General features: G+C 40.9%; 1 protein-coding gene across 1 annotated transcript in view; it reads left to right on the plus strand.

The window, feature by feature from the left end:
• LOC139215877 (ephrin type-A receptor 7) overlaps positions 1-13073 on the plus strand; it is a 136647-nt gene that overhangs the window by 90312 nt on the left and 33262 nt on the right. Inside the window, exon 5 of the mRNA XM_070846913.1 lies at positions 3956-4285. Within this exon, the coding sequence (XP_070703014.1) occupies positions 3956-4285 (330 nt within the window). The remainder of the gene's footprint in view (positions 1-3955; positions 4286-13073) is intronic.

The raw sequence follows: 13073 nt of genomic DNA on the forward strand, positions 1-13073 counted from the left end.
CTGTCCATGCATTATCTGCTCATCCTTCACCTCTTACCTTTTCTCACCCCTTCTCACATACCATACCGAATACCATTCTTCTCCAATGAAGATGCACTACAAGGCCAATAAAACAAAGACCATACGGGGTTGCCCTATTGATTTGTGCATGGAGAACAGCCTATTGATATAGCTTAGTAATTAGAGGAAGGAATAATGGGCTCTATATCCCAGGAGTACTCAGGGCAGTGAAACACATTCACATGTACGTATATATGTTGAAGTGTGTGGTCATACTACCTTTTATGGTAACTGCAATGGAGGGATATAATTATAATATTGATCACTGAGCTCTCTGATCCCTGTGTGATAACAATTTATAGCAGTCTAATGAGCACATTAATAACACTATTGATTCAGTAATTATGATCATCCCCAGATTTGGCTAATCCACCACATAGTGTATGGATGGATAGAGAAAGAGAGGAAGAAAGAAGTTGATGAATCTAGAATTATAAGAATAAAAAAGAAGATGAATGGGGATTTGATATGTGCACCTTATTATCTCAGCAATTAAAGAATAATACCAGTGTTATTTTATTTCTTATGCCTCTGCCATTAAAGCCTGTGGAGTATCTAAGCCCTAATGTGTTGACCACAGTTAGAAGCTACTAGAAGCTCTCTCTTTGAAAAGAAAGATGTGCTATGTTGTTTAAAGAATCTTTTTGAAAAAGGAGAAAGGACACATGGCTTTATGATTCCAAATGAGATTCATCTTGTAATACTTCCTAGTATGACTAAATACCAACGTCAATGACAACTTTATACAAATTTCCAGTTACAGCACTTGAAAATGAAAAATAACACTGAAGAGGCAAAATATAGCTTTGGAAACTGTGAAAGAGGACACAGAAATGTTTTTTTTTGTATTCTGTTTTGGCAGAAGGGAGCCACTGCTAACAATGGCAATGATTGTAGCATAATAACTATAATCAAAAAATATAAGCAATGCATGATGTTTGCCAATACATGTGTCTCCAAATAGACTTTTGAAAACAGCGGCAGTCGGTGACCTCCAGGAAATGCATAAATGCAGATTTTGCACATCTTAAATTAAGTTATAATCAACAGGTTCTTCACTGGTCATGAAAGTTAACTCATTATAATAGGATATAGATATAGGATATAGGATAGAGTGTATCGTGCACATAAAGCTAGCAGATACTGAAGCCTTTTCTCACTGACTACAATTTATATTCCTGCCTTTGTCCTTTTTATTTATCTAATCGTTTGTTTGTACAGTTTTATGGGCTGAGGCCATGTGCATTTCATTGCATTTGTATGCATGCGGTATTTTTTCAGTGTGGATGACAATAAACTTGAACCTAACCTAACCTAAGCATTCAAATGTTAGCCAGCCAGCCAGCCATCCAAGCAACCTGTTACCTTGTTTTAGCTAAATGAATTGCATAGCTTAGATTATTTGTCTTGACCTAACAGTTTTGCCCTTTTTTCTGAAGACAGGGACTAACTTTGGCTCAAATTTTGGCTCCACCACCTGCCATTTTTGTGCGACTAACTCACTATTTTAGTGATATGTCTGCCTAGCCGTATGGAAGTCTCCGGTCATGTGCAGTGCACGGGTAGAGTGCATATAGGTAAATAGTTACATAGGTAGACAGGCATGTCAGCCGTTTTTCTTTCAGGCCGAATGAAATGATTGGACAGGCTTGCTATAGGTCTGTGACAGTCTCAGATACTGGACACTTTTTGCTTCTTTTTTTTTTTTTTAGTCAATTTGATTTATTGATTGCTGTGGGGCTGAGAATTTCAACAAATATGACAAAAACTGTTTTTTAAATAAGTCTCGTACCCTGCCTGTAATGAAGTGTTCATGTTAACAATGAAGTAGGAAGGAAAAACAATGGATTCATATTTTTAATGGAAATTTTAAAGTTTTTCTTCATCTCTGGCTTAGGGCAATACATAAATGCAGGCTGTTCGTGGGCTTTAATGGAAATGCTGCAAAAAAGAAACATCAAAAGCAAGTTTTGATTTGCTGAGACGCAGTATGCTGGAGCAGCAGCGGAGTGTAGAGGAGAGGGAGTGAACGAGTCATTTGGATGGACGGGGGGTAAGGGAGATGGAAGATGAAAACAGATGGAGAGTGAAAGAGGGCAAAGGATGGGCAAGAGAGGAGCAAGAGAGTTGGGGAGGAGGTCAAGTTTTAATAAACAGTACTCCAATTCAAAGTTCATAAGAAAAAAAAAAAACCTGGAAGAGAGCGCAAGGCTGAGAAAGCATGAAAGTACAGAGAGATGTGAATAAAAGGCCCAGCTGTGTCTACATCAAATGCTTGTGTATGAGTGTTTGTGGATGTGTGTTCACACTCTCAATGCTTTCTGGCTTATGTAACTCTGTGTCGTGTGTGTTACGTGTGTCTGGGAGTGGGACGCAGCTGTGGTGTGTGTCGTGTTTGACAGCACACACACAGCAGCACACCTTCACTTATTCAGTACACAGCACATGCACACACATACGGGGACACATCTAAAATTCATGGCCTTTAATGGACCTAAGCTCTATTCAGCCTCTGTGTGCAAGGACCTGCAGGAAAAGGCGCAGGTCAGTCAGGACACTGACTTAGTGATGAGATACAGTCCTCTAGCCTGACATTTTACGGCCATCTATTTTTAGCTTTTTGTGTCCCATGTGGTGGTTATAATTTTAAAATGCTTGAGGTTTTAAATCACATGCAAAGCGCTGTGCATCAGACTGCCATCTAAAGGTGGATGATTTGTTTTTCCAACATATTTCACTGGCGTTGACAACTCATGCATAATCCAGAGATGCATTATAACTGTCCCATGTTTTACCTTAAGTGTCCTACCACAGATTTTGACATACAGTACACAGCCTCATTGGAGGCAGCCCAGACTCTTGTGATGTGGCTGGTTTATCAAAACCGTCACATCAAGTCAGATTTGTGTTCCCAGAGAGTTAAAAGCCCTCTCCATGGCAACTCACCCTTATTTACTGATGGTAAGTGCAGGATTTGTCCCACGGAGCACTGTTGACATCAGTACATAATAAACAAACACATTTCAGACAACATGGCAACATGATTACTTACTATGATTGTGCATGTTGTTATATATTTTTATTAGTGGTATTATTGTTATTATTATTATAAGACTCTGGACTCACCTGGTGCAGTAATTTACCTCTGTGTAATAATTTGTAATAATAATTTTTAATACATCTTTTTTTTTTATTCATTCTTTTATATATTTATATTTTACTTTGTGTTTGAAGTGTATTCTTATTCTTATTCTTATTCTTTTGGAGCTGTGTGTAACAATAAGCAATTTCCCCCTGGGGATTATTAAAGTAATTCTGATTCTGATTCTGATAAACCAATAAAGTCACAAAATGGAAAGAGCTTATTTTTTCCTCCATCAAAACACACAGCTACTGCTTTTAGCCCTAATTTTATTCCCAAGTTTTTCCCTGTCTGTCTGCATCACCATTAATCCAAATAATATATATTTTTATGACTCCCAGTCCCTTAATAATGTTATTAAGGTTTGATAATATCATTAAGGTAATAATATTATTGATTTGCAGTAGCAAATCAGCATTTTCAATTGCCTATTCTCATTAGGATCACATGGTTCCCATAAAAACAAGTGTGTCTTAACACCAAATCTGGGATAAAACAGGATTATCATAGCGTGTAGTGAAACTGAGCTCATGCAATTGTACTACAATAATACTGAATGCACTTAGTCCATCTGTCATGTAAACAATATCAAGCGTCAGAAACATGACGTTTTACCAGTAAGCCATAAAGGTTACTATGTGACAGTTAAACATGTTATGACATTTAATTATCCAGATAAGATGTATTTTAACAGATTCTTTAGGGCTAAAAACAATCATCCAGAGTACAATTTTCTCACCCTTGTCTTTCCAGGGCCCCCCTCCCCGCCTAGAGACTTGGTCTACACCCTGAAGCAGTCCACGCTGATCTTGGAGTGGGCAGCTCCGTCCGACACAGGAGGCAGGGCCGATCTGACCTACAGCGTGGGATGCCGCAGGTGCATTGCGAGGCAGTGTGAGCCATGCGGGGCAAGTGTTGGCTTTGTGCCTCAGCAGGTGGGCCTGACGGAAAGAACAGTGACAGTGGTCAACCTTCTCCCCAACACCAACTACACGTTCACTGTAGAGGCCTTGAACGGAGTGTCAGAGCTGCTGCCCAACAAAAGGTTCTACACGCAGGTCAACGTTTCAACCAGCCTGCCTGGTGAGTCCCAGTTTAGTCTTTATAAATAACCACACGCTTTACAAAGATTCACACACGTGACGGCATGCGCAAAGGGCATCTTACATTTTGAATTACAGTACAGGTCTGCACAGTCAGAAAACAAATAACGGCAGAATGAGGTCACACTCCATTTCCAAAAAGAAGATGTAGCACTCACAGACAAACCAGCGAACTTCCTCTTAAAAGCTTTATGCATGTAGACTGCAGTACATGTCTGCTAAAGATGAATTTTAAATCAGCTGCATGTGCTGCTCAGTAGGCCATATTTTAAGGAAGTCCAGAAGAATCAAGCTCTTTTGACTGAATTTGCGGCAGCTTAACGTGCAAGTTGTAGAAATATTTGTGCTGTTTTGTTTTCAAACCTGGCTGTGGGGAAAAGATTATCTTCATAGCTGGGTCTAATTCTTACAGGATGTAATCTTTTGTAATCAATTTACTACAAGACAGCCTTAAAAATAGCCACACACAGCAAATCTGTGGCCTCAGCTTATTTGTAATAGCTTCTCTGACTTTGCAGGGGTTTGTTTCATAAAAGCACATTAATTTCTAATAACATTAGTGGAGGCAGTTATGAATTCACCAAGGATATACCTGCACGCAAACTTCTACAAAGTACATGCTTATACATTCACACATAATAAATTTGCAAGTGGTGGCCATGGGTCTGTTCACAAATAGATTTATGTACACCCTTAGACACAAAGTGACCTTTAAATACACTAGTAGTTTATGTAGATTCTCAACATGCAGCACTGTTCACACATACACAGAGGCATTCAAACCCAGGCGAGCATTAAGAAATGATTTTCAGTTGTGTGTGTACTTATAGCAACGCAGACTGTGCCGTCCTTGCCCATAGAGCAAAAAGTCTCTCGCTGGTGCAGGTGATCTCATTTTCATCAGCAGAAGTCTTCAGCAAGCCATTAGCCAGGGGCTTGAAAAAGCACTTTGCCAAGTAGCCCTGTCAACCTGCGCTGCAACGGCACTATTTGGATTAACTCAAGTGTGAAAAGATCAAACACAGACACACACTACAAATGTACAAGCACACGTTCTGGTTTAAACACAGACAAGCACCTTCTAATGCACAAGTACACACGCATTTGCCTGTCATACCTATTATGCATATGTTTGGAAAAGCTTGTTTACGCTGTTTGTTTGCGAATCCTTTATTTGAAAATGCTGAAAGAAATGTTTTTTTTTCTGAAGGGGACTGAAGGCTAATGAAGCAAATGTAGTATGAGAATAGAGAGACAGGGAGGTGCTGCACAAGGAAGCGAGTGATGGAGAAACAATGAGAAAGCGAGAATGACGGAGTGTGTTTTTTGCCACTAATTGGAAATTAGCTTAGAGAAATGTGCTGCATAATGAATGGATGACTGAATGGATGGCAGCAGCACTCCGTATGGGTCTCTGGGTAGTTTCGAGCGAGTTAAGTAAGCTATAACAGTTTGTTTATGATAGCAAAATATACTCTTATTTTATCGGATGACGGAAGTTAGAGAAAAAAACATGGAGTTCATGCGTTCAAAGTGGGGTTCATGACCGAGATTGTTCCTCCGTGTGTACGGACAGGGAGGCTTTAAGTAGATTGATGCTGAGGGGATTTATAATGATTATGTGTGCTTCTCGGTGGCCCCAATTCAGTTACTGACCAACTGTAAAGGTTATGTAAGTGCAACATCTGGACATCTGGGCCACGCAGGGTGAGTGAGAGGCTAAAGGACAGCTTCATGTGTGTGTGTGTGTGTGTGTGTGTGCATCAGTCTCCTGAGTTCAAGACTGCAGTATTTTCCCAGAAAGGCCATATTGTTTCGCAAAGACAATAGTTTTTTTTTTTCTTTTGCCTTTTTTAGTCTCTTGGAAGGTCTTTCAGCATGCTTGCGTTTCACTCATGCCATTTCTGTACTTGACGCTGCATTAAGCAATATATGATCACTGGAGGCCAGAAAGACAAAAAAAAAGGCTCAGATGTGCAATAAAAAAACGTCTGCAACTCTGTTTTTTTTTTTTCTTTCGAAGCTCTGCATTTGTGTGCTCTCTATATTGTGTACTGTCAGCTTGTATTAGGTAGTTTGCTGAAAATTTCGGTGTCCACTCTTTTTATGGGGGGGCTAGTTAGAGCCATGAGACTCAACCATAGAGTGTGAGTATGAGCTGGAATACCAAAATAATAAGATAAAAGGGGGTTAAGAACGAAAAGAAGTGAAGTGATTCAATGTTTTTATCAAGAATATTGCTAAATTCAGTGTAACCTTGTCAGTGGGAAGCTTGAGTCACTGTTATGGCAATGATTTATAGATTCAGTCTGTTAATTGATAGTCCTAATATACTTCACCCAAAATATTTCTGAAACACGCCACTGTGTGGAAAAAAAAACACACATCCTGATAACTAATGCAAAACACTTTAACATCAGTTGAAACTGGCAAAGCGGACGCTAACGTGGCCAAGAAGCTACGACTTAGCCATTTTCAGCTCACTAAAGGGATTCAGCGAGCTAAAACCCCTAAGTTCCAAGGTTAGGGATACTATATTAGAAAAGGACAAACCTGTGGTGATTATTTTTCCTGTCCCCACAGTTCTTTCAACCTTTCTCCCCTTTATCCTCCCTGTCTGTCTGTCTTGTCAGCAGTTGCTATGGCGTTGATTTGTGGTTATTATGGGGTATTAGGGTGTGAGTTGTCCCACTAACCGTGTCATCCAGAGGGATTGGACAAGGGGTTAGGAGAGTGTGTTTGCAGGGGTTTCTGAGGACTCTCTGTGGCAGGGAGGATTTAGACTGACATTTGGTGCAGGGTGTTTAATGCTGCCTGCCTCTGTGTGTGTGTGTGTGTGTGTGTGTGTGTGTGTGTGTGTGTGTGTGTGTGTGTGTGTGTGTGTGTGTGTGTGTGTGTGTGTGTGTGTGTATGAGAGGGAGGGAAACACAGCTTTTTTTAAAAAATAAAAAATCATATTTGATTTTGAAATGTGCTTTTGAATTACTTTCAGTGTGTCTTATCTTATCTCTCCTGACTTCACCACTCACATGTCGGCTTTTGTTAAAATACCTGTGATTTCCACACATGGCGGCCGACAGAGCATGTTTCAGATCAACAGCTGACCAGCTTAAGATCACCTAAACCCTTTTGCCTGCTCTCCTCAAAGGACATCTCTCCCTCAGGGTCAAGTGGGATGGGGCTGAGTGAATGTCTGTGTGCACATGCATTTGTGTTAGACAGCAATGGCACAAGGAAAATGCTCAGTTGTATCAGGCACGGGACATATTTTCAGTATTGCTGGTGGAAATAGTCTTAACATCTTAACATCAGACTAAATAAAGCTTGAGATAGAATAAAATATCAGTACATTGTCTTCCAGTAAACTGTATCCCTGAACATATAAAACATTTTAGTTAGTCTTGATATCTTTCATAGACATTTTTTAAACATCAGTTGTAAAGAAAAGTAAGAAAACTCCCGGATATCTGATCTATAGACATTAACACTACTTCTATTCTATTTGGTATCTGTTGCTATGGGAGACAAACAAAACCTAGAGAAAGAGGGACAAGCCCATAACATTTTTGTTTACTTTTAGTATCTCAAACTAAATCCATAAAGTCCATGTCTGTCTTTATTTTTCAGAACAGGATATGCCCAGTGGGAGTGATCAGAATTTCTGAGCACTTTGAGCTGCGCTAGCCCATCTGCAGGTGCAGCCAGGTCAGCTACAGAATTAAAAAAAAAAAAAAAAAACAGTGCTGGGCAGACCTCTGCCTTGTGTCCGTACATGTGTGTACGCCTCCACACCTAGACTTTGCACCATCAAAACTCACTGACCTTTATGAATACTGCAGCAGGGATTTGGAACACACACACACACACACACACACACACACACACACACACACACACACTCTCTCTCTTACCTCATCATCTCTTTATTACTTTTTGCTTTTTTTTTTACCTCCTCCTCCCTTTTGTATCCTGACCTCTTCTTTTTTTACCCTCTATTTCCTTCCTCATTTCCCCCACTTTATCCTTTCCTGCTCTCCCTATAAACTCACTATTCTTAGATGGTAATTTCTCTCCCTCCTCCACCTCCCTCTCCATCCGCACCTTCTCTTTCTGCTATCTTCTCTTTCTCTTGACATAATCACCGCTCCCCTTGTCCTCCTCACCTTTCTCACTCTCTCTCTCCTCCCGGCAACTCTTTGCCATCTTCTCTTACTGTAAAATATTTGTTTTTCTGGGCATGGTGAGCTTGTTAGCAACGGGTGGTATGGTTTAGCTGGCTGCTGAGGGCCAAGAAAGCCTGAGGATTTAAGGGCACGGTCTGCGATTGGGAGAGACGGTGCTAACGGGTGTTGTATTATGGCCAAAAAAAACCCCAACCACACACACAGACACGCAGGGGGTCAATTTACATCCATGCATCCAAGATTTTCTCTCTTACTGGATAAAAAGCATCTGAAACACTATTTTAAATCTGGTGACATTAGAACCCTCCATTAAAACCGAATACAAATTGAATTCTTTAAAAGCTTCTTTTCAAATCGGATGCTTGCACATGCACAGTGGAGTGGATTTCTCCCAGACAGATGGGGTTTTATCAGGACTCACCAGGCCACCAGGGGGAAGGGGGGTGTTTTGCATGGTGTGTCAAGGATGGATGGATGGATAAAAGGGAAGAGGAGAAAGGGGGGCTAGAAACATAACTGGAGTTGCGTGAGGAGATGGGGCATGGGCTGGGTAAATGGGGGATCAGTTTTGCCCAGGGCTCATGGGGCCCCTTATCCAGCTGTGGATTAGGGATACATATACATGAGTGTGTGCTTTGCGTGCATCAGGCCATACACACATTTCCACATGTGTGCTTTACCGTGCTTGCACGCCATACGCTCTGTGCATTGCTTCATGCTTGATTTGTGTATGTGTAAGAAAGGCGGCAATAATGACATCTTGCCTCAGCGATCCTCAGTGTTTGTGTGTGTGTGTGTGTGTGTGTGTGTGTGTGTGTGTGACCATAACACACTTGGGTTGAATGTCTTGGCCCCCAGTGGTACATCCAAAGCGCTTTAGCTGAAGCACGGAAGAAGAGAGGGATGCAGGAAAGCTGTAGAGATGGGGTGGAGGTGCGGGTCAGGGAGGAGGAAGGATTGGCATTTCAATATCCTGAGAGGATTACTGGTCGGGCTTTAGATGGCTGGTCCCCGCGGAGTTACATGGGCCTGAGAGATGGACACATAAAGGGAGGAGAGGAGAGAGGGATGAATAAAGATGTGGAGGAGGGATGGGGAGAGGTGAGCGGTGCAGCATTGTGAACAAAATGCCTTCTGGGTGCAGGGGAAAGGAGGCACGGGGTGAAGAGCAAAAGCAAGAATATGTGTATTTCTCCATAAATGGTGTGTATACAGCAGAAACATTTCTGTCTGGACTACCTGGAGCTGTCTGGCGCTTTAAACAAGTGTCTGTGGAAACTGCACAAGGAGCACATTTGCAAGTTCTTGTGTGTGGATAAAAGTCGGGAGATGAGGTCTGGAGATAAAAGGGGGAAAATAGAAGAGGAACAAAAGACGACTAGAGGCAAGCAAGGAAAAGTAAGCCGAGCGGCAGAGGATGTGTACCGTGAGAATGCAGGAGAATAAAATGATAAAGATGAGGGAAGCAGAAAATGAAGAGAATGTGGTGGAATCCTGGTATCAGTGGTGGAGGAAGTTCTCTGAAATACTCCAGTACCCTACTCGAGGAACAGTCCTGCTTATACAATCCTAAAAAGTACAGTATTATCAACTAAATGTACTTAAAGTAACAAACAGTAACCATTCTGCAAAAAAAGTCATATTATTCTATGTATCATTGTATTAATGGGGTAGAAAAAGAGAAAAACGAAGCCATGCAACACAAATCTGTGTACAATTTTTTTTGTAATAGCCTTTAATGTGTTTTCTTGTAAAATATTTGATCTGTTTACCTGTTAGATGGGGAATGTCTCCTCGGTGGACCTGCTAACAACTCGTAGGCACCTGAAACAATGACAAGGGGTCCTAACCAGACATTACTAAAGGGGCCACAGGCCAAAAAGATTCAGAACCACAGATAAAGTCTGAAAACTAGTAACTATACTTGTCAAATGAATATACGACAAGTACAGGGCTTGCTTCTATTTGCTAGTAGAAGCAGTTTAAATTTGAAATTAATTAGGACCCACCAGCTATATAGTGCTTGGATAAATGTACTTCCGTTCTCAGCACCACTTCCTGGTATGAAATGAAGTTAGGAAAGGGGGATATTGGCTGTTTGAGTGATGAAAGGAAGATAAGAGGGGAGGCTAAACAGGACAGGAGTTGTTTCTGACTCAGTTAATGTTACACGTCATGATTTTCTAAGAGAACTCTGTCTTCTGAGTACAGGTTTCATTATGACTGTTTGAATATTTATAAGTTTGAGCCTGAATTAATTAATTTTCCCTGCCTCTTGACAGAAAAAAAAAAAAAAACTTAAAAAAAATGTTTTTTTTTTCCTCCACTGAATGAGTGCTCCTCTGCTTCTTTGTCAAGTTTCCAATACCCTTTTTTTTTTTTCCACTTTCACACCTCTTCACCTTCTCTCCCCTCATCCTCGCCTCCAGTCGTCTGCATGGAGGCATTTGGATCCTTTTTGCCTCCTTAATTAGAAGTGATGGGAAGGTGAGGCTTCAGCAGGCACCAAATGAATAGAGTCATCAAGCTACTTTTGAGGACTATAGCCCAGCCACTTAAGACGCTTTTTCACCCTGTGATGGGAATTTTAATTGCCTACCTCTTGGCTTATAATTGGAGTCTATGAAGAGGCACTCTGAGGGTCTTTAGAATGTGTGCACTGTGTGTGGATTTTACAGGCTGTTTCTTGTTGTTCAGGGAATTGTGGTGTTCATTTAGGAACAAAAACAAGGCTTGGATGTAGTTGATGACACACACAATGTTATCCTCATAATCAGAGTGTCATACAAGTCTTGAGGGCTGTCTTTGATGCACATCCCCCCCCCTCCCCTCAGGAGGGAAGAGAAACAGGTGAAAACACAAACTCTTGTCGTCTGGAAGAGACTAGAAAGAAAAGTTCAGACTTCAAAATCAGTCTCATGTTTCATTTTCTCCGTCTAATACCTCGGGAAGCCTTTTACCGTGCCTCTGTTCAGAGAGCTTGGCTGTGCTTGTGTGTGCGTGCCGTCTTTGTTTCTTTTCGGGATTTGTTGCTGGAGGGGAGAGGAGAGGCGGTTGGCGGCATCCTACTGTGCGAAGGAGAGAGAGAGAAATTTGTGTAGAAATGCAGCTGTCTGCCTGAATGACAGCATACTCCTCTCCAGCCGTAGGTGGGTGACAGACAGTTCAGCTCATCAGGCCAATATTGCACACACACACACACACACACACAGCCGCATACACACTTCTCTGTCGTTCATTGTACCTTTTTTTTTTTTTTTACATTGTTTTCATTTTCTGTCTTCAAAACAATATGTACGTTGAAATTCCTACACTTTTTAGCATTTAGAGCATCCTCTATTATTGTTTACTTAATCTCTGCTCACCCTCTCATGTCCTCCTTACTCAAATGACATCATTGTTTTACATGCATTTCCATGTGGTGCTACTTTATACTATACTTCTACTATACGTAACCCGTATAGTAGAAGTATTTCAGTATTTTACTGACTTTGTCGCACATTTATTTGACAGCTTTATTTACTAATTTTGACATATAAAACATATGACCAGCTCAAAAAATATAATGCATTACTATAGAATAAACTATGTAGTATATGAATTTATACAACTTGCTCCACATCGACCCGCTACAACAGTTAAAATGCCACCTGCTCAGTGATCTGCATCAGTAATCATTATCTGATAATAAATAATGGCATGATATTTAGAGGGTCCCATTTTTGAATGTTATGAGTTCAATAACTTGCCATAATTTAAATAGTTTTATTTGAGTGACATATTCATTCAAGGGCTTTTACTTTTAATGAGGTATTTTTTATTTTGCATTATTGCGACGTTAAGTTAAAGTAAAAGATCTGAATACTTCCCCCACGGGTGCTTTCTCCAAGTAGAGATCTGCACTATATGAGAACACCTCCACTCTCAATATGTTTGGCCTGCACTTGACTTGACTTTGCACTTCCACTATGTCAATAGTAGAGGGAGGAGGATGATGTAGGGATGTTAGTGTATGTGTGCATGCACATACCAAGCTGCCAGGGCAGATAGTTTTCTTCACCTTCGTAGCCAATCTCCTGCAGCAGGCTTGGGTCAGTCACTTTAAGTGTGTGTGTGTTTATGCGAGCGTGCATGTATGTGTGTTGGGCCTGTGTTTTTATTTGTTTGAGGCTCCAGGCAGAGGCTGTCTGGCTTGACAGACGTGTCGTGATCAGACCATGCCTCTACCTTTAGGCTAAAGCACACTGGGTCTGAAGAGTGTTCAGAATCAGATGGTGTGCAGCTGTCATGACCAGTTTAAGCAAGTTGGCCTCAGTAGCTCTTTCCTGGTGAGCTCCTTTAAAAGCTGAGGCAACAGGTAATTGGAGGTTTTTGTCATGCAGGAGATTTTTCTTAAAAGCATCCACTTGGGTTTCTTGAAAGTCGTTATATAAATCCAAGCTATTATTATTATTAATATGACCAGACAAAAGTTACGAACGCCAATTCATCCTCATTAGTTGCATGTATTCATAGAAATGTTTTACCATTTCCATGCAAGCTTATATTCAGGAGGTGGTGTTTTTGCACTGCTGGATTATGTTG

Source organism: Pempheris klunzingeri, chromosome 16 (assembly GCF_042242105.1).
Source record: "Pempheris klunzingeri isolate RE-2024b chromosome 16, fPemKlu1.hap1, whole genome shotgun sequence".
Classification (NCBI taxonomy): Eukaryota; Metazoa; Chordata; class Actinopteri; order Acropomatiformes; family Pempheridae; genus Pempheris; species Pempheris klunzingeri.